General features: G+C 33.2%; 1 protein-coding gene across 1 annotated transcript in view; it reads right to left on the bottom strand.

Annotated features, from left to right (window-relative positions):
• Positions 1-22,193, bottom strand: part of LOC114332199 (dynein axonemal heavy chain 7) — a 251,128-nt gene that overhangs the window by 58,111 nt on the left and 170,824 nt on the right. The window contains exons 44-49 of the mRNA XM_028281947.2: positions 12,291-12,519; positions 7,711-7,864; positions 6,926-7,059; positions 6,674-6,865; positions 5,231-5,457; positions 3,678-3,856 (exon numbers count right to left, since the gene is read on the bottom strand). Coding sequence (XP_028137748.2) covers positions 3,678-3,856; positions 5,231-5,457; positions 6,674-6,865; positions 6,926-7,059; positions 7,711-7,864; positions 12,291-12,519 — 1,115 coding nt within the window. The remainder of the gene's footprint in view (positions 1-3,677; positions 3,857-5,230; positions 5,458-6,673; positions 6,866-6,925; positions 7,060-7,710; positions 7,865-12,290; positions 12,520-22,193) is intronic.

The following is a 22,193-nucleotide window of genomic DNA, read 5'->3' as shown; positions in this document are numbered from 1 at the left end:
CAACACTTATTTAAAACATTTTTCTCTAAAATTAACAAGAAACGTTTTATAGTAAAAAAACTGAGTTTTTCATTCTTTGTACCTGTTTAAAAAAAAGAAGAAGAAAAATTAGCTGTACGTCTTCACGGAATTATCATCATTTATCTCTCATCTACCGTTTAGCACCTTCAAAACCCTGCTTAACATTTTTTCATGTTTTTTTCCCTATTAACTGGGGTACTAACTCATTGTCATGGTGAATGAATGGTACGCTCATTTTGTGACTCCGTGGCTCGATGGATTTCTTCTGTGATGAAAGGTATATTTAAGTCTTCGTGAAGTGTTTGATTCGTTACGTACCACGGTGCATCCACTATTGATCTTAGGTCATTAGACTGAAATCTTTGGATGATATCCAGTGATGCTGACTTTGCACAGCCCCAGAGGTGTAGTCCGTAGTACCAAATAGGTTTAAGTATTGCTTTGTACAGAAGAATTTTGTTTTGGATGTTGAGTTTTGATCTGCGTCCAAGGAGCCAATACATTTGCCGAAATTTCAAGTCTAGTTGTCTTATTTTGGTCTGGATATGTTTCTTCCAAGTAAGACGTTGGTCAAGATGGAGGCCAAGGTATTTAGCGTCTGTTACTGTTGGTATTCGTTCATTTACCATTCTTACAGGTGGGCATGTGTTGTGGCGGTTGGTAAACGTTATTTGAGATGGTTTTGTTTTGTTTACTTTTGTTCGCCATTTTGTGTACCATTCACTGAGTATGTCCAGATGGTGTTGCAGGTCTTGTGAGGCTTGTATGTGATCTTCATTTACGGCTAGTATTGCTACGTCATCAGCAAAGGAAGCGATCGTAGTATTATGAAACTCTGGTATATCGGCTGTGTAGAGTGAGAACAGCAGCGGCCCGAGAACACTACCTTGCGGAACTCCGGAGTTAATAGGACAGAGGCTGGATTGTTGGTCTTTGAATTTTACTGAGAAATATCTATTTGATAAGTAGGATTTGATTAGGAGGAAATAGTTACTAGATAGTGCTAATTTTACTTTGTAAAGTAGACCTCTGTGCCAAACTTTGACAAACGTTTGTGAGATATCCAAGAATACAGCGTCGCACTATTTCTTTTCTTCAAGGGTTTTTGATATTTCATTTACTATTCGATGGACTTGTTGTGTAGTAGAGTGATTTTCCCGAAAACCAAACTAATGTTCTGGTAGTAATGTTAGGAATTCATGATCTGCGTATATTCTTTGTAGCAGCAATCTTTCAAAAACTTTGCTAACGATTGGGAGTAGGCTGATGGGCCGATAAGATGTTACTTCATTGGGAGCTTTGCCTGACTTAAGGATCATTATGATTTCTGCAAATTTCCATATTTTTGGAAAGTATGATAAACTTAGCATGCGATTAAATATTACCGTTAGCATAATAATGGCCTTAGGAGGAAGTTGTTTTAGTACTTGTGCCGAGATTAAGTCACAACCTGCAGCCTTTCGTGAGTTAAGTTTGGTTATTTCTTTCTTGACTTCTATAGGAGTAAAATTTTTGATTGGAAGGGACATTTGACATGCTGCGCTAATTAGTTCTTCAACTTCTTTATCAGGGTCTGGTGGCTCGGTTTGAAATACACTCGTAAGATATTCAGCAAAGACGTCCCCTTTTTCTTTGTTGGAACGAGCCCATTCACCATTTGGTTTATGGAGAGGAGGAATAGTTGTGTATGGTTTTTTGAGCTTCTTAGTCGCTTTCCATAGCGTCTGATCATTTGATATTTAATTTAAATAATTTAAATTTAGATCGAATCATTTAAATAATTCCATAGATGAATATGAAAAATTTTTAAAAATACTGTAAAAGATTCTGCAGAATTGTTCAGCAACATCATTTTTGTGTTTTCACTCATAAAGACACTCCTTGTATTTATTTCTATGCGGGTATCTATTGTTGATCCGTATTAATTGCATTGTTTTCTCCAGTCCTTCCATTCTGTCTTTTAATTGTTTCAAGTTTTTTAATTTTATGTTATTTTCCTTTATCTCCTTTGGTTGTTTATTACTTTCAATTTGTTCTTTCCTTATTTGTTTTATTTCATTCATCATTTCTTCATTTTTGTCCATTAATTGTTGCATCATTTTGATCATGGCATCCTGTTCCTCTTTCTTTCCCTCCGTGACACTTTTAGAACGTGTTTGCTTTGTCGTTTTAGACTTCTTCCAAAATATTTATCCTGGTATTTTCTCATGCGTTTGTTTATTCATCTGTATGGTATGTTAAACAGTAAATGGTTAAGTTCAATTAGTTACCACTATAAGCAGCCCGGATTAACCGATAATAGTATAAAAGGCCCGGTTTCAGGTAAAATTTATTTTAGGCTTTATTATGGGAGTACCGTCTAGTCAGTGTTAATTGCAAAAGATCAACTCTGTCTACCTCGATAGTTTATCGCTCCGGGTGGGTCTTAACAATGGGCCAGGTCAGATAAATTTAATAATATTTACGACCGCACTAATTGAATTCAAACCATTTACTGTTGAACAAACCATATCTATTTTGCTCCCTATTCCTCATCAATAATAGTCATCATCATCATCATTTGGCTCTACAACTCTATGTGAGTCTTGGCCGCGTTTACTATTTCCCTCCATTCTTGTCGATCCTGAGCAGCTATTTATCATTGCATTCTCCTGTTTTGCGTAGATCACTGGCTGCTGCGTCCTTTCGTCTCTTTCTTGGGCGACCAACTGACCTTTTGCCATCGGGCCTTTCGCAGAATGTGGCGTCCAGAAGTCTTTCGTCACTCAATCTTAGCACGTGGCCCCCCCATCTTATTCATATACTGTCTGGAGATTCTTTTCATCTCCATATACTCTCCGAAATTCATCCTTGTGTCTTCTTCTTCATTCTCCTGTTGTCTCTTCTCTACAAGACCCATAAATAGTCAGCAGTATCTTTCTTTCAAGTACCAGTAATTTTGTCATTTCCCACTGGTTCAAAGTCTATGTCTTGCTTCCATACTTTATTGTGGGACGAATTATTGTATTATATACTCTTATTTTTGCTGGTTTTGAGAGTAGTATTTTAGATTTAAGTACGGTCATTAATGAGTAATATGCCCTGTTTCCTGCAATTACTATTTTAATTTAATTTCGCTCTAATTTATTCTAAGGCCGGATCTGAAATTTTGTGATAAAATTATGTGGCTTCTATTTTAATACTTGATTTTTTATCGGCACTAATTACATTCTTATCTATAAAAAAAATGCATAGGAATACCTAAGCGGTTTAAAACCTCAGACTTAAAGCATTCGCAAAATCTAGATTTACCAAGTTTCATAGAATGATTGATTTAGTAAAACTTTTTAAAATGAGTTAAATCTTAGTTGTCCAATGTTATTTATTTAAGACATTATATTATCATCTGTATGCACTATCTTTTAAACTCTTTTGAATTTTATAACTTATAATTCCCCAATTATTTGAAGTTTATTACTGTTGCAGGATGGTATCTCCTGTAGAATATTATGGAAATAATAGTAAAAATGTAGAAAAGTTGAGAGACATTTTCCAAAAATTGTAATATATTTTTTCAAATTCAAGAAAACTTATATTTATCATATTTCTGTCGTTACGTCTCTTATCTCTACTCCATGTTACCTTTAATGTTATGAAACCTATAAGGGTTTTCTTACCTTTTCAAAAAGACTACGGCAAATATTAACGTATAACGAATATGTGAAGTACTTTTCCAAGTCTTTCAATCGTTGACCGACATCTTCAACCCTTTCAGTGTTGTCGATTGCTGACTTAAATAGATTTATGAACCAAACCAAGGAATATTGATACATAGGGTCAATGTTTGCTAAATCAGCTAAAATAAATAATAATCAGTCAGAATAAATAAGTCAATAAAAACTCTCAAAAGGGTGATTATTAATAGAAGTTTATTTTTTGCAAGGTATTGCACTAATCAAGTTGTTCATAGATATACAGGGTGTAACAAAAATACAGGTCATAAATTAAATCACCTATTCTGGGACCAAAAATAGTTCGAATGAACCTAACTTACCTTTGTACAAATATGCATATAAAAAAAGTTACAGCCCTTTAAAGTTACAAAATGAAAATTGATTTTTTCCAATATATCGAAAACTATTAGAGATTTTTTATTGAAAATGGACATGTGGCATTTTTATGGCAGGAATATCCTAAAGAAAAATTATAGTGAAATTTGTGCACCCCATAAAAATGTTATGGGGGTTTTGTTCCCTTAAACCCACCCAAACTTTTGTTTACGTTCCATTAAATTATTATTGTGATACTATTAGTCAAATTCAATATTTTTAAAACTTTTTTGTTTCTTAGTATTTTTTCGACAAGGCAGTTTTTATCGAGTTGCGGCTTATTTTCTAATATGTTTACATGGAGATTTTATGGGGGTTTTGTTCCTTTAAACCTCCAAAATGGTTGTGTACGTTCCAATTAAACTATTACTGTGATACCATTAGTTAAACACAGTGTTTTTAAAACTTTTTTGCTTCTTTGTATTTTTTCGATAAGGCACATTTTATCGAGATGTGGCTTCTTTTTTAATATGGTTCAAAATATACCTAAAAATGTAAATCATAAATAAATTTTTCTATTATTATCAAGTCTCCATAATCGTATTAGCCATATACAAATATGTGGTAGATTTGACAAATATGCAAAATATCTCGATAAATACTGACTTTTCGAAAAAGGACTAAGAGGCAAAGAAGTTTTTAAAGCATTGTCTTTAACTAATGGTACTACAATAATAATTAAATTGGAACGTACACAAAAGTTTGGGGGTGTTTAAAGGAACAAAACCCCCATAAAATATTTATGGGGTATCTAAATCTCATTATAATTTTTTCTTAAGATACTACTGCCATAAGAATGCCACATGTTCATTTTCAATAAAAAATCTCCAATAGTTTTCGACATATTGGAAAAAATCGATTTTCATTTTGTAACTTCAAAGGGCTGTAACTTTTTTATGTGCACATTTGTACTAAGGTAAGTTAGGTTCAATCGAACTATTTTAGATCCCAGAATATGTGATTAAATTTATGACCTGTATTTTTGTTACACCCTGTATAATATCTGAGCATAAAAATAAATAAAAATAGGAAAAAAATTAAAAAATTAAAATAATTTAAAAAAAATTAAAAATAAAACAAAAATAAAAAAATTAAAAAGTATAAAAAATATCTGAGCATACCTATCGAGAAGAATAAAATTGTCGCATGTGCTGCTATTGGTGTGTACTCCAATCTAGCTTTATCTATCTGCCTTTCGGTGACTTCTGCTACTGCTTGCTTGGCTGCGATATCATTAGCCAGAGTTTTGGACGAACTCAAGATTTGTACTGCTGTTTCGTCTTCTAAAATGTTACCCTGAGAAGTACTCAATACCAGCAGGATTTTGTCTTCTATCTCCTTTAACGATCTTTAAAAAAGTAGACAATATTTTGTTTAAAAAATCTTTCAAAATTCTAATCAATCTTTAAAAAAGTAGACAGAGCATTCTCTATTTTAGATATGGAATTGCCATAAATATCAATAACAACTTAAACGGCTGACTTATTACCCTAATAAAATTATTATTATTGTATAAATGAGAAATGATATGGGTAATGTAAACTTTAAGTAGATATATGCACCAAATATTGATAAAGTCGATTAAACAATTAATATTAAAATGATCGAGTATGTCTGCAAAACAAATTAAAAATTAATTAAGAATTATTCGTTTCTGTGCTACAAACAGTTTTCTAAGATGTGTTGCACTTCTCCAAAGTGCGATATTGTAAGACATAATATGCGAATATATTTTTACGCTAAGCCCTTGCTATGCCCCCGATTTAACATGATACACGCTAAATCAACAATTCGAGCTACAGGTGTTCTGGGAACGTTTCGAAGAGTGGTACAAAATATATTTAAAAGTAAACTATTTGTGACAGAAACTGAACGCTACATAACTAAATTCTGTTGAGGAAAAGCCTGAATTAGTGCAACGGCTGAAGGTCACCCTGAAAGAAGAGAGTTTTTATGCAGAAACTTATGTATTTGACGACAAGCATGATTCTGTGATTTGGTCGATTTCAACAGTTTCTTCTGATGTTCGAAAGATTTCTCCCTGGGAACAGAAACTGAAAGACATTGAAAAGAATATGGAGAAATCAGGGACAGCAGACAAAGGGATTCGACTAATTATAATGGAGATAAAAGACGACCAGACGAAATGTAATGTGAAGAGCCACAAGGAGCTCCCACAAGGAGCCGTGGCTCGTGGCTTCACATTACACAAGGGTGTGGATTCTGTTCGTGTCCAAACTTTGGACGGAAAAATGGTCATGGTAAATACATAAAATAGTTCGAATCAGCTGCAAGAGCAAATGGTTGTTCCCGGAAAGAAAAGTCTATAAACCTGACTATTACCTACTCTTTGAGGGGATGTCTTGCATGTGTTTCAAACCATAGCCGCAGAAGAGACAAATGATTTCGAATTTAGCATGCGATATGGTGACGAACAACTTGGAGCATGTTTACAATTCACAGTTCAAAAAGCGAAGACAAAAGCAAGATGAGAATCTTCAAGAATATAAGGTAGATATATTGCGTTAGTGCGATATGCTTATCCAATTATTATAGAAACTTACTTTTTATTTTCGGCTCCCTGTATAATTAACGCATTCTTTTCAGATTCCAAGTCAGGCCGTTCTTTAGCAACAGTAATTCCAAGCAGTTGATCCTCCAGACCTACATTGGTGATCATAAAATTAACCAAAGTGACTTTCACAGCTACTTCTGGTAGATAATGAGGATTTCTCAGCTTGGTCGTGATGTATAACCTAAAAATTTGTCAATTTATTTACAAAATGGTGTTTTATTCTAAATTATGTATGGCTTACTTAAAGTCTTTGCTGTATTCAACGACGGAGTCACCCAGTTTGATGCATAACGCACCTCCCTGTTTGAATATTTGCTGGGCTAGAACCGGTTCCAGAACTGGATCCATCTCTTCACCAATGTTTTCCAGAAGCACCTAAGATATCAAGCCAATGTTATAAAAATAATCTCCAATAAAGCAAGTGGGGCATAACACGACCCTCTTATCCTGGGATACGGGTGAAGACCACAAAGATGCTGAAGGTGGAAAATATATTATTTGGCACAGTTAATTCAATGGAAGTGGCAACCCTGTTGCTAGGAATGGGATATAAACAACCTAGTGAAAGGCGATTACCAGAACTAGGATTAGGAGCAAAGCAAATGATCCTAAAAGCGACTTCTTACTAGAATACCGTAGGTGAGACTGGAACAGTTAGAGGACTGGAACAGAGGAAAGGAAACTACCGAATGATATTCCTCTGGACGTTCGTCCGTAGATTTTTTTTCTTGTCATGTTGGAAGAACCAAAACAAACAGCCCTTGCACTACTTGCCATTCAAGGAATTCCCGGTGTCAGCTTGATAATGTATACAAAATTGCTACGTGGAATGTCAGAAGCTTATTTGCAGCAGATAAACTATAACAAATAATCCAGAAATCAACAGAATTTACATCTATACTCTTGTCACAAGCTAACTACGATGGGAATGCCCAAGAATAATCAGTACTAGCCAAGGAACCCTACTACTCATGTGGTTTCAAAAATAAGATGTCTTAAAAAGAATATTAAAAGTTTTGTGCTTACCGGCTGTCCAAACTGAATAGCGTTCTCCAATATTCTAACATAGTCAGCCTGGTTAAGTCTGATGATTGCTAAATTTTTGGACTTTTCCATGTTTTTTATCCATTTATTAGCCTGTCCTTGAGGATCTATCATTAAAGGGTATCTTCTGGCATTACTACGATGAGAAAACATAGTATTATATATACACTGCGTCTCAAAATGAAGATAGAAGAAAAAGAGGAAGACTAATATCATTGTTCAATTTTTCACTTATTTTATATTTTTACTTGATATCTTTATCAAATAATATTCTTGTATTTTTTACTGTATTAAACCCATAACTACAATCCTTAATTTTAAATAATTCCTACGCCAACCCTGAACAAAGTTTCTACTACCTAGTTTCATCCCTATCCAAGTACAGACATTTTGCTTTTGACATTTGTGAACTAAAAACGAAAGACTAAGGAAGTCCGCACATGGGTCGATCGAAGACACGTCTTGAAGTTCGCGCGTCTTGCTCGTCTTGTACGAACCCTGCGGCACAAGCGATTGCTCTCCGCACACTAGTCGATTTAGTTTGCTCATATCTTCCAACCAGGAAGAACGCATTTTTTATATATCAACCAAAACGACTATTTCGATCTATGAAAAGTACGGTATTGTTACATTTTTAGTATAATTTGAATACAATGAGCATTACACTGAGGACATTTTTCTACTACCCCAACGAATTTTATATTAAGCACTTAGAAACAGAAGTTCAATGTTTTCAGAATTTTATATTACAAACAATATATTTCCACAAAGTTATTAGGTAGTACTACAATCAACGAACATAACAAGCACCGATCTTTAAATAAAAGTAAAATTTCATTCAGCGCAAAAAACAACAAAAAACGAAGGAAATAAAATAAACTACCTATTATGACTGAAAACGTGCGTCTCACTCGAACTTTCTCGTGCACTACGGATCGCAAGCGACGAGAGTCGTACAAGATGAGGAGATTTGAAATCCTAAACGCTCCGTGTACGTAGCTCAATGCCAAAACGAAGGAACTTTACTGGCTGGGAGAGACCTACGTGACTGGAATCGAGTCGAGTAGTTCGAGCGTCGCCCCATGTGCGGACGGCCTAACTCTCTTGTCTTCGCCTCCGAATGCTACGAGCATATCTTGATTATTATCCATCGAAGGCATACATCTCTCTAAGTACGCAAACCTTTTTCTGGGTTCAACTATCGCTGAACAAACGCGTGTTCTCTCTGTGCAGTAGACTAGAATGCTAATACGATATAGACAAACCGCTAATCCGCTAAAAACAATTATACCTCGTACGAGAAGTGTAGTCCTGTCGCCAGGGGGGGTACAACGGCCTCCATAATTCAGATGGACTTACCCAAGTTTTTTTTATATATTTTGACCCGCAGAATACGAATTTTTTGGGTAACAGTTGATCCGGATGTCGATAAGATTGTTATAGACAAAGAACTTGAGGAATTACATAACAGCGATTTCTCGCAAAACAAAACATCTTTTTGTATTTTTTGGGTTATTTTAAGCAAAAAATATTCCTACAAGTTTTTTCGTAGAATGCATAGTTTACGAGATAACCGCGGTTGAACTTTCAAAAAATCGAAAAATTGTAATTTTTGAACCCGAATAACTTTTGATTAAAAAATAAAGTAGCAATTCTGCTTACCGCATTTGAAAGTTTAAGTCAAATTATATCGGTTTTGATTATTTTCATTGCTAGAAATTTATTATTTTATTGTTAAACAAAGCTACAAACACCTAGTATGTGAGTGATGTTTTCAATGATTTCTCATTTAAAATCGAACGAGTAGGTAGAGTAGCTACGAGTGCAAGCGAGGCAATTTCTACGTAGCATACGTTAAAACGCATGTATTAGGCACGGGAAACACTATGTGTTTATAGATTATTTTAACAATAAAAAAATTAATTTTTAGCAATGAAAATAATCAAAACCGATATAATTTGACTTAAACTTTCAAATGCGGTAAGCAGAATTGCTACTTTATTTTTTAATCAAAAGTTATTTGGGTTCAAAAATTGCAATTTTTCGATTTTTTGAAAGTTCAACCGCGTTTATCTCGAAAACTATGCATTCTACGAAAAAACTTGTAGAAATATTTTTTGCTTAAAATGACCCAAAAAATACAAAAAGATGTTTTGTTTTGCGAGAAATCGCTGTTATGTAATTCCTCAAGTTCTTTGTCTATAACAATCTTATCGACATCCGGATCAACTGTTACCCAAAAAATTCGTATTCTACGGGTCAAAATATATAAAAAAAACTTGGGTAAGTCCATCTGAATTAAGGAGGCCGTTGTACCCCCCCTGGCGACAGGACTAGTGGTGAAACAGTGACTTGGGTAGGATTTTTATAAACTTAATATTGCCTGTATATTATAATCCCTCCCTAATCTCCCTTGAACTAGCAAAAACCTTCAAACATACAGTCCACAAATCTCTGGAGAATCCTTGAATTGAATATATAATTAAAAACAAATTAAATTGATTTAAATTTAAAAAAAAGACTACCAACTCTCTTCTGAAAATAGAGGGACTGTCTTTATAACTTAGAAGGGAGTTGATGGTACCAAAAATATTTTAACAAATGTATATTGTTTATTTAGATTTGTTAAATGTATATTTGTTGAAATTTAATATTAATTTTAATTATGTTATAGTTTTTAGATTTATAGAAAAAGAAAATACTAGCAGGCTCCGCCTAGGCATGAAGAGCTACACTTCACGTTCTGGGTAGAGGCTGCTAGTAAAATATATTAATAAATATAGTAAATTATAAATTAATAAAGGTCAAAAAATATAAGAGAAATTAAAAAATAAGTTAAACAAAAAAATTAAAAATTGTAAGAAATTTAAAACATAAAATTAATAGATTATGGCAAATTAATTAATAAATTGTAAAAATAGATTTAGTAATTTAGTAAAAAATGTAAAAATATAAAAATATCTAATCCCATCAGGAAAAACGACCTGGATTAGTCACTAGAGGCCAGGTCATATGTATAAACAATAAATAAATAAAAATAAAAAAAGTCCACAAAACTCTAAAATTATACTAAAAATTTCACATATTTATGTACAAAAAAATAAATTCTGTATACAGCGAGGAGTACGGCAAGGAGACACCATCTTACCAAAGCTATTCACAACCCTTTCAGAACATACTTTTAAGAATGCAGATCTGCACGAATATGGTACCAATGTAAATGGAAAGAAACTCAGGACGATGCAATAATAATGTTGAACAAATTATAGCGTTAAGATGCAAATAATGACTAATCTAATGCTAAATCGTAATATTGTTGTTGGTGGAATGTATATTGAGCAGACTGTATCTTATAAGTACTTGGGACATGAAATTCAGTTGGGAAGAGATAACCAGATGTGCAGGCTCCCCACAAAGATCCAGCGGATTAGCCTGGGCAGCGTTTGGTAAACTGAACTATGTATTTAAATCGGACTTACCCATATGCCAGAAAAGGAAAATCTTTGACCAGTGTGTGTTGTCTGTACTCACTTATGGAGCGGAAACATTAACACTCACAAAAAAGGTAGTGAACAAGATTCGCATAACTCAGAGGGCTATGGAGCGCCAGATGTTGGGTGTCTCCCTGAGGGACCGAATCTCAAATGAATAAATATGTCATAGAACAAAAAAACAACAGACGCTGTAGGAAAAATCGCGTCGCTAAAGTGGAATTGGGCAGGACCCGTCGCCAGATTGTCAGACAGCCGATGGACAAAACGTATTGTCGAGTGGAGGCCACGAGAATAAGCACTATGGAGCAGAGGACGCCCACCAATCAGATGAACCGACGATCTAAACCATGTTATCGGTAACTGGATGCAAGCCGCACAAAACAGAGACAGATGGAAAGAGCTGAGGGACATATATGTCCAGCAGTGGACGCATATGGGTTAATGATGATGTACATGCCTCTATTGTACAATAATTAATCGAAAATGTGTTTTTTACGCGGTTTATTACAAAAAATGTCATAACCCTTATTTAATTTAATCAGTAATATCTATGAACTGTAACAAAAACTATGTACAGCTGGTTCCAAAAAAAACCGATACGACTCTTAAAGCGTATTTTGTAGAAAATTGAGCAGTGTACTTTCTTCTTCTTCTTCTTTTTGTTTTTGGTCTCGCTGCAAGGCAATTACCAGCACGATTTATAGGCGATCTTGATGTAGTCTTGCTCTAAGCCATATCAAAATCGCTGACTATGGTTTTGTAAAAAGCTTTTGATGAGGTGTGATTCAATGAATATGAGTTTAATTATATTTAAGTTATTATATTTTGAAGGATAAATACTTATTATTTACATACTGTCACTGTCACTGCCAAATCTTACTGTCAGATAACTTCAACCTCACAAAATGGCTGTTTGTTTGTTTATTTTATTATTTGTCTGTCATAATAAATATAATATGTCAGACCAATCATACACTGCTCAAAATGATTAAATCTTACTTAAGAGTCGTATCAGTTTTTTTAGGAACCAGCTGTACCTAACTATTTACACTAACTTGAAAAACTTACGAAATAATAATTCCATTGTCCACGCTAAACATATCTGTGGGCAAGCCAAAAATATTCCACGCTCTTATCATCACTGGTTCTCCCAAGACTGCAGTCAGCTGAAAATCGCTAGAGCATACTACACCAAAGCCATTTAGAGTTGATGTCCAACTTTCTATCTGTTTTTGCCTAAACTGCATTGTAAAAGGTCCCAAATAAGCAACCACTCCTGCTGCTATGAGAATATTGCCTGAAAGTATAATATTAATATAGAATATAGATCTTAAAATGGCTGCTAGCCGAGTTCCATCCTCTTCGATGGGCAGCGAATGGGTTAAGAAGGATCTTAATGGGAAACAATGGAAGACATCGAAGTTCCACGAATACTAATAAAAGCAGTCAAAGCACTTTAGAAGAATAACAAAGTAGCTATCAAAATGGAAAATAGGATATGCAGTCCATTCCAGGCGACAGAGGCTACAAGGCTACTCCAGATCAGAAAAGAAAGTGAGAGGAATGGGCATACCAGTAGGAATGGATACCTAGTATATATCCTAAGTTTTGCTGATGACCAAATAATGATCGCACAAGACGAAGATGACCTCAGCTTGAGGATGAGAAAACTGGAACAGGAATATTAGTATAGTATAGTTGATCCAAAAGATGGCACAACCCAGACATCCAAAGTGAAAGTTATCCTTCAACACCAAATTGTTCTATATGGTCCATACAATGTCCATAAAAAAGTCACTCCATTTTGAGCGTCGGTTTTGGGGGGGAGAGGGGGAGAAATTGGTAAAATCGTAGTTTTTTAAGTTTTTCGCCAATATTTCTAAAACTATGCGGTTTATCATGAACAACCTTCTATACAAAATTGTTCTACAATAAATTTGAAATAAAAAAGGCCCTATGCATAATCTTTCTAAAATGAATGGTTCCAAAGTTACGGAGGTAGTATAGTATAACTGGTCCAAAAAAAGGCCTAACCCAAAAATCCAAAGTAAAAGTTTTCCTCCAACACCAAAATGTTCTATATGGTCCACATATTGTTCAGTAAAAAGTTACACCATTTTAAGCGTCCGGTTTGGGAGGGAGATGGGAGAGAAGCCGATAAATTAGTAGTTTTTTTTTTTAAGTTTTTCTTCAATATTTCTAAAACTATGCTTTAACGTGAACAATGTTATATACAAAAATGTTTCTATATGAAATTTAAAACAAAAAATATTCTACACATAATTGTTATAAAATCAACGGTTCCAGAGTTACGGAGGGTGAAATGTCGAGGTTTTCGATACTTTTTATATTTTTTGAGCAATATTTATGATATAACTATACCAAAAACCCAGACATCCAAAGTGAAAGTTATCCTCCAACACCAAATTGTTCTATCTGGTCCATATAATGTTCAGAAAAATGTCACACCATTTTGAGCGTCGGGTTTGGGGGGGGGGGAGAGGGGGGAGAAATCGGTAAATATAAAAAGTATCGAAAACCTCCACTTTTCACACTCCGTAACTCTGGAACCGTTGATTTTATAACAATTATATATAAAACTTTTTTTGTTTTAAATTTTATGTAGAATATTTTTCTATAGAACATTCCTTACGCTAAAGCTTAGTTTTAGAAATATTGACAAAAACGTAAAAAGACTACTAATTTACTGACTACTCCCACATCTCCCCCCCCCCCCAAACCGGACGCTCAAAATGGTGTAACCTTTTACTGAACAATATGTGGACCATATAGAACAAATTGGTGTTGAAGAAAAACTTTTACTTTGGATGTCTGGGTTAGGCCTTTTTTGGACCAATTATACTATACTACCTCCGTAACCTTGGAACCGTTCATTTTAGAAGGGTTATGCATAGGGGCTTTTTTATTTCAAATTTAATGTAGAACAATTTTGTGTAGAAGGTTGTTCATGCTAAACCGCGTAGTTTTAGAAATATTGACGAAAAACGTAAAAAACTACGAATTTGCAGATTTCTCCCCCCTCTCCCCCAAACCCGACGCTCAAAATGGTGTGGCTTTTTTCTTAACATTATATGGACCATATAGAACAATTTGGTGTTGGAGGATAACTTTCACTTTGGATGTCTGGGTTTGGATCTAACTATACCATGCTATATACAAAGAATGGAAAGGAAATAAACCTAAATATAACTGAATATCTAACGGAAAATATAGAAATAAAACAGTTGGAAATGAACAAATGTAAACAAATCAAAGTACAAGAAGTATTTAGATTTCATAATAATAAACAAAGGAACAACTGCAGAAGATATAAAAAAAGAATGTGTGTGTACTTTGTACGCACGTAAGAAGTTATACTTCTATTATATGATTATATGATTATAAACGAAATTAATATACTTTTTATTTATATTTTATTTAAATATTAAATTAATTTATACTTACTACTTCTTAAACATTTTTATTAAAACAGTGCCAAAAATTAAAATAATAAAAAAATAAAACACACACAAACACATTAAAAATGCCACAAATGATTTCTGAACATTAATTGTCGGAAAATTTTTTAACTAAATACGTATTTTCTGAAAATAAAATTATATAATAAATATACTTACAATCATAAAATGTATAAAAAAATAAAAAAATAAAAGTTTCTATTGGGATTTGAACCAACTTACCACGCGGCTGGTATTTGCGTTATATTGGGATTCACTCGCATTAAAACTTCGCCACAGAGACAGCTTGTCATTATGTGCGAAGATCGTCTAACTAAACAGATTAACCTTTTGACATTTTTAACTTATGTAAATTAAATTTTTTTTGATTTTGAATTGAAATGATTTAGAATTGAAAAAATACAACAAAACATAGAGTAAGAAAACAATATATTAGGTGAATATTGATAGAAATTTTGATGGTAATCAAATTATGTAAATAAAAGTATTACATACTACTTATGTATTTTGGTAGGTTCAAGGTAGGTATCGGAGCCCGTATAACGACTAATAAATTTCGCAATCACTTGCGTCGTGCAAAGTGGCTATGTTCAAATATCATAACAAAATTTGATCAACTATTTATAAAACACTTACCAGTGAAAAATTCTTTAGCTTTGAATAAGCGAGATCTGCGGCTCTCATACTAGTCACAGTTTGATGAGCTTTCACATTGGCATGCAACAATCATCTCTTCTATGTAAATAAGTCCAAAAATATAATATGAAAACTATTTAAAAAGGCAGTATAACCATTAACTAACTTTTTGTTTGTTGTTTCTCTTCCTACAAATTTTAAAACGCAACAAGCATACATTATTGGGACCGTGCAAGTTCGGCAAAGCGACCTCTATTTCTACGCTCTGTACTTTTATTCGCACTTTTAATTATATTGGCCAATTATATTAGTCCTGGTTGCTGGATAATTGTCAAGACCATAGTCCAAAAAAATAATAAGAAGAAAAAATAAGATGCAGGTTATGTTTAGCAAACGTAAACAATTGTATGTAGTAAATAAAATCAGTTATTAAAATGCAGTACTGCAAGCAAAATACAATTAATTAAATTTACCTTTATATAATAATTGCATATCATATCAATATTGTGGAGCAATATATAATTTTTCTGCGTCAATGACAGAAGGTATGAAATATACGTCAATTTGACAATTTCAATTGACAATATGAATTATTTAAGATAGTTGCAATATTTCTCCGCGACTCGCGCACGGTCGTTTCTCGTTTCCCTTTCCAAGTACTTGCACACCGCGAATAACCAAACCACAGTCCCACAGCTGCCATATTGGATAATTTTTGTCATGTCATTTGAACATCCAATCAGAACAAAGTTATAATGCGCATGCGCCCGGTCGCTAGGTTTTCCCATATAAAATTTCACCGTCATTACGCCCGTAAAGAAGTATAACTTCAAAAATGGACCAGGACAATCAAGAGACTGCAAACCGAAATTAAACCCGTTACTGTGGGATAGGAACGTCTAGGGATTGCAATCCAGCAGCATTTTCAATCCAGCTGGATTCTTGCAAGATTAGCCCGAATCCAGCTGGATCCAGCGCGGATCCAGCAAAATGTGGAATCAAAATAAAAACACGATTTCAATGTTTTTTTGTCTGTATTCTAAATTTCTAAACAACAGAAACATGAATTATTTAGTTTTTTTTAGAAGTGAGACCTTAAAAAACATAGGCCTAACCTACTGCGCACAGAACTGCACATACAGCTGGTTGCCGAGAAAGCCCTTTCGGCCTCTATACTGGTCGGTTTTAAGATCATTAAATAGTCACAGACCATGGACAAATGATCGCCTTTCACTCCTTCGGTCTCATAAATGGTCATTTCCTTTTCCAAAATATTTTTGAGAATCAGTTTTTTTTTGGTTATAAAAGTTTCCTCTTTCTCGTTTCAATTCAATGTTAAGTTCTTGTTCCAGTAAAATTCACGGTCTCCGGATTAGTTGGCCCATCTACTTCCAATATGTCCTCTTCCACTGTTTCCACAATCACTTGTTTATTTATACGACTCAACAAATGTTTCATCTCTTGTCGCATTGCATTCTTTTTCGGCATGAGGAAATAACCAGGATTGTTTAGGCCTTCGCCATACTCTTTTGGATTTTGTAAGTCCACTAATGTACCCATAATTTCAGAGAGGCACCATTAAGCGATTCTGTTGCGTAGTGCTTCAGATTTATCGGCACTAAGGCTAGAGTCCTGGCTATTTAGTTTGTCTAAGGCAAATTTCATGGTTGTGTCGGCCGTTATCAAAGTCAACTCTCATCTGCAAAGAGCTTTTATAGCCAGTTTCACCTGTTAAAAAGTGGCGATCAACTCATTGATTATTGACCATTCGCCAGCAGAGAATTTATCTCAAAATCAATGTCTATCAACGCTTTATCGATGCAAACTTTTAGGCTGTAGAAGCTTTTCAGCATACTGAGCTACTGCTAGCTTCATAGAATGGCAAGTTGCCGACTCACGGCTTTGAATAAAGAGGCTAATGAAGACATTAAGTAACTTATTTAGAATTTGAAATGTTTGCGGATCCGCGCTGCTGGATCCAGCACGGTCTGCTGGATGCTGGATCCAGCAATTGCAATCTCTAGGAACGTCATTGTCAGTATAAAAACAAAAAGAAAAATATGTAACATCATGACAAAAAACATCCTAACTTATGGGTGAAAAAATTTATGAATAAGAAATCCAAAAACAAAATAAGAGCGACAGAGATGGGATTCCTAAGGAGAATCAGCAGACTAACAAAAAGCGATAGAATAGAGATTAAGAAAAGAATGGGAATGAACTCAGATATAATATACTTGTGACGATAATATAATTTTATCGCCAACCGTCACTAAAGTCATTCATTATTGTACTCATTTGCCGCCATTTGCGGCAGTAAAGTAACACTTTATTGTACTGAAAGAAGAATTTTACTTTACCTGCCGCGATTAATCAAAATAAACTGAGATTGAATGTAAGTGGTCGATGGCAGTAATCGATTATTTATTTGAGTGACCTTAAAATTTATTTACTTTAATTATTAAAAATATTGTACAAAATTTACGTTATTATTAATTAAATTTATGTCAGAAAATGAAATGCTGTAGTATTTTGCAAATATATTTATAAAACATAAATCAAAATTTTACAGATTTAGTAATTACGTATTCAATATTGATACCTAACAACTATCGATAAAACATCGAAATCAGCCATCATTCAAGAGCCTTCTGTCATTACTGTCACTGTCATACGAAATGTTTATTTCGTGTAAATGTAAAAGAATTCTTAAATCCTTTAAGTTTCGTATTAATGTAAATATACACTGTGTCCGTAAAGTATGGAACAAATTCTTTTTTAGCTAAACAGAGTATTTTATGAAATAATCCTGAAACACGTCGATTTTTGATTTTAATTTACCGTATTTTAAAATAATATTCTAATATACAGGGTGAATTAATTTTAAGTAATGACGTCACCGTCATTTTTTTTAAATGGAACACCCCCATTTTGTCTCAATTTTCGGATTACTCTAGCTGAGCTGATTCCAAAAATGTATCACATGTTGATTCAAACTGGTACAGGGTGGACAAAAATACAATAGTTTTGTGTGTGCTCATAATATTAAATTTTAATTAATTTTTGATATTAAATTAAAATATTAAATTAAACAATATCAAAAATTAATTAAAATCAAAAGTTAATTAAAATATGAAAAATACAATAAGTATTTTTGATAATATTGTTAATTTAACTAACGCGTTACTTTATGAACACACACAAAGCTATTGTATTTTTGTCCACCCTGTACCAATTTGAATCAAGATGTGACAAATTTTTGGAATCAGCTCAGCTAGAGTAATCCGAAAATTGAGACAAAATGGGGGTGTTCCATTTAAAAAAAATGACGGTGACGTCATTACTCGAAAGTAATTCACCCTGTATATTAGAATATTATTTTAAAATACGGTAAATTAAAATCAAAAATCGACGTGTTTCAGGATTATTTCTTAAAATGCTCTGTTTAGCTAAAAAAGAATTTGTTCCATACTTTACGGACACAGTGTATATTATAGTATGAAATGGTGTTTTTGTTAATTCGATTGTATATAGGACGGTGATAAATATGTAGGTACTGATAATTTGTTAGCAAATATATTTATTTAGATTTTCTACTATTCATTACGGGAAAATCAACTTCGCTGCGGGAAGCTACATTTCATAAACAATGACGTAACTATTACGGTATTTTTAATTTTTGGTATTTTACTTTAAGTATTAAAATTAGTATATTATTTAAATATAAATACGATAAAACTGTTTAAAATATATTTATTTCGTTGAAACCATGATAATAGAAATATAACTTCTTTCGTGCGTACAAAGTACACACACTCTTTTTTCATTAAAAGGATGTAATTAAGTAAGTGTTAATGTTTTTTATGATTGGCGATAAAATTTTGTATGCACCACGTCAGTAAAGACTCTTTATCGAACTCGTCTGTTATTCGCCTTGCTCGCTACGCTCGCTCGGCTCATAATATCAAACTCGTTCGATAAAGAGTCACTTTACTGACTTGGTACATAAATAACTATTATCGTCTAGGTCTAGAGCACAGGTGGGCAAACTTTTTTTAGTAAGGGCCACAAAATGTTTTTGGTCTATTACCGAGGGCCGCAATATTTTTTGTTGCCTTAACATGTTCGAATTTTTAACTCTTTACTAATTTTGTTTAAAGGGGGGGGGATATGGTTTGAAATCAACATTTCAAGCACATGTTTGTGAATTTTGTTTGAAACTATGGTACAATTATTTTATTTTTAAATTAAATAAATAGGTCTGGATCCCGCGTATGAAAAAAAAGTTGATTAATAGCAAGCTGAAAATTTGTTAATAGCTAAAGGGTGTCTAGTCGGATAAACTTTGATATATGGTAACACTGTAACAGGGGCAGTTTTAATTGTGGAACAGGTTAAAAATTTGGAACGGTCAGACCACGAAAACGGCACATTTATTTTGTCCGACAGAACAGACTTAAACTGTCCGAACAGAAATTAAACTCTCATGCAAAAATCAGACTGCTATTTATCACCTGTCATAATTCCTGTCATTTGATGTATTCTACATGTTCCACTCATTAAAACTCCCATTTGGTGATAAATAGCAGTCTGATTTTTGCATGAGAGTTTAATCTCTATTCGGAGAGTTTAAGTCTGTTCTGTCGGACAAAATACATGTGCCGTTTTCGTGGTATGACCGTTCCAAATTTTTAACCTGTTCCACAATTAAAACTTCCCCTGTTCCAGTGTTCCCATATATCAAAGTTTGTCCGACTAGACACCCTTAAGCTATTAACAAATTTTCAGCTTGCTATTAATTAACTTTTTTTTCATACGCGGGATCCAGACCTAAAACATATTCGGTACAATTCAAAGAATGTTCAAAAAAATTTCAAGACCAAATATTGAAAAATGAGTTAGTTAACGGTGGCAAATTTATACAGACACGTCAAAAAAAAGGATTTTGCAGTAGACATCAACAAAAAATTCAAAAATATTTTATTAGCTTATGAGTTTATCGAGGTAACGCTGCCAAGTTTTTTTAATTTTAATGATTTTTGAGTTTTTGATATCACTCAGAAGTCAAAATAAGAATATTTTTTGTAAAAAAGGGGTGCAAAACTACCTTATTTATTATTGTTAAAGAAAAAATATCTCGACATCATTACCTCACAAAATGTCTAAAAAAATTTATAAAAAATTTCAGGTGGATCTTTCAAGTAGTTTTTGAGTTACCATGTCCACCGCCTTTGAAAAAAGCAGTTTTGAGAAAAACGCATTTAAAGTTTTGACAACTTTTACTTTCAATTTCTTTTTTGTCTGTAAATATGTTTTTCTACGAGCGCGCAAAAATGTCTACTATCGCGCACGCGTTTTAGTTTAGATAGTTTTACTTTTCCGCACGCGTTTTACTTTTCCGCACGAGTTTAGATATTTTAATATGGCCTTAAAATAATTCTAATACATGCAATAAACTAATATTTAGATATTATTTACTATTTTATTTCAAATGTAACTTATTGTGTTCCTGTTTTAATGAAATTAACGCGACAATTCGATGAAATAAAATTATTTTGACATAATATTCGAAAGTCAAATCGGTAGACAATAACAGTCGTTTTGAATCATCGTCATGGAAACCAAGATCGTCGTCATGCTAACTAATTATATTAGTTTGGTTTTGACAACCTTGTCAAAGAATTAATTTGTGCGTGTATTTTCATATTAATTAAATTAATTGATTAAGATTTGGTCATTTTTTAAAGACTCGTAGAAAAAATATTGTTCCTAACTCTTGCAGAAAGTCTTTTTTCCGCACTCGACTGCTTGCCGAACTCCCGCTTCGCGTCGTTCGGCAAACTGCAGTCGCGTGCGAAAAAGTATGACTTTCTGTACTTGTTAGGAAAACAACTATTTTCAATCGTGTTGTATGTTTTTATTTTTGTAACGAGTTCCGAAGTGGAAATCGAAACGTCAAATAAATTTAATTTCAAACTTAAATTGTGGTTTATTTTCTGGTTGAATGTAGACTAGTACCAAATCAATTTGAACTGAAAAATGATTTCTTAGAAGTGGCAATAAAAAATACATCTTCGAAATCTTTAAAACTGTTTTCAAATTCCGTCAGCAAATTACAAAGTTTTTCTTCATAAATTTTAAACTTATTTTATGATACATTATTTAATGATTTTAATGATGGAAATAATTGAACGAATTCTTGCTTCTTTGTATGATCAAATAATAGTTTGAGTTTCATTTTAAAAGTTTCATTTTGCGTTCAAAACTTATAAATTTAGCAAATTTGTCGCAGTTTTTCATTTCTAAAGATAAAGCAATTTCCTCCCCTAATTCACAGCATATTTTATGAACCTTTAAACTCAACCATCGAATACGATTGTGGTATAAGACATCAGTATGTTCTGTTTTTATAACTCATCCAAAAATTATATGAATGCATGATGATTTATTCCTCTTGAACGAATAAAACCAAAAATATTAGTTATAATTGAAATAACGACGTCTACTTACAAAGCATTTTTGCACAATACCTGCTAATCGATTATGCAGTGACAAAATAATAAATCATGTTCAGGAGATTGTTCATGAACGTAATCTTTAAGTTTACAATATCTGCTCATCTTTTTGGTGCTCCATCAGGTGTTAAACTTACTAGGTGGTTACGAGTTAGTTTAAAAATTTCCAAACAGTTTCTAACTACTTTAAGAATATAGTTTGTTGAAATTTCATAGATTTCATTGAGAGAGCCGACAAAGCTGTGCCGGAAACCCAAATAATTGCCCGCGTTATTTAAAAAAATAGTGCGAATAGTGCAAAAAAATGCAAAAAAAGTGTTAATAGCTGAATTATCTATATT

This window comes from Diabrotica virgifera, chromosome 6, assembly GCF_917563875.1.
Source record: "Diabrotica virgifera virgifera chromosome 6, PGI_DIABVI_V3a".
In the NCBI taxonomy this organism is placed as follows: domain Eukaryota; kingdom Metazoa; phylum Arthropoda; class Insecta; order Coleoptera; family Chrysomelidae; genus Diabrotica; species Diabrotica virgifera.
Note: the sequence above shows the minus strand (reverse complement) of the source record. Positions and strands in the feature narration are given on the sequence as shown.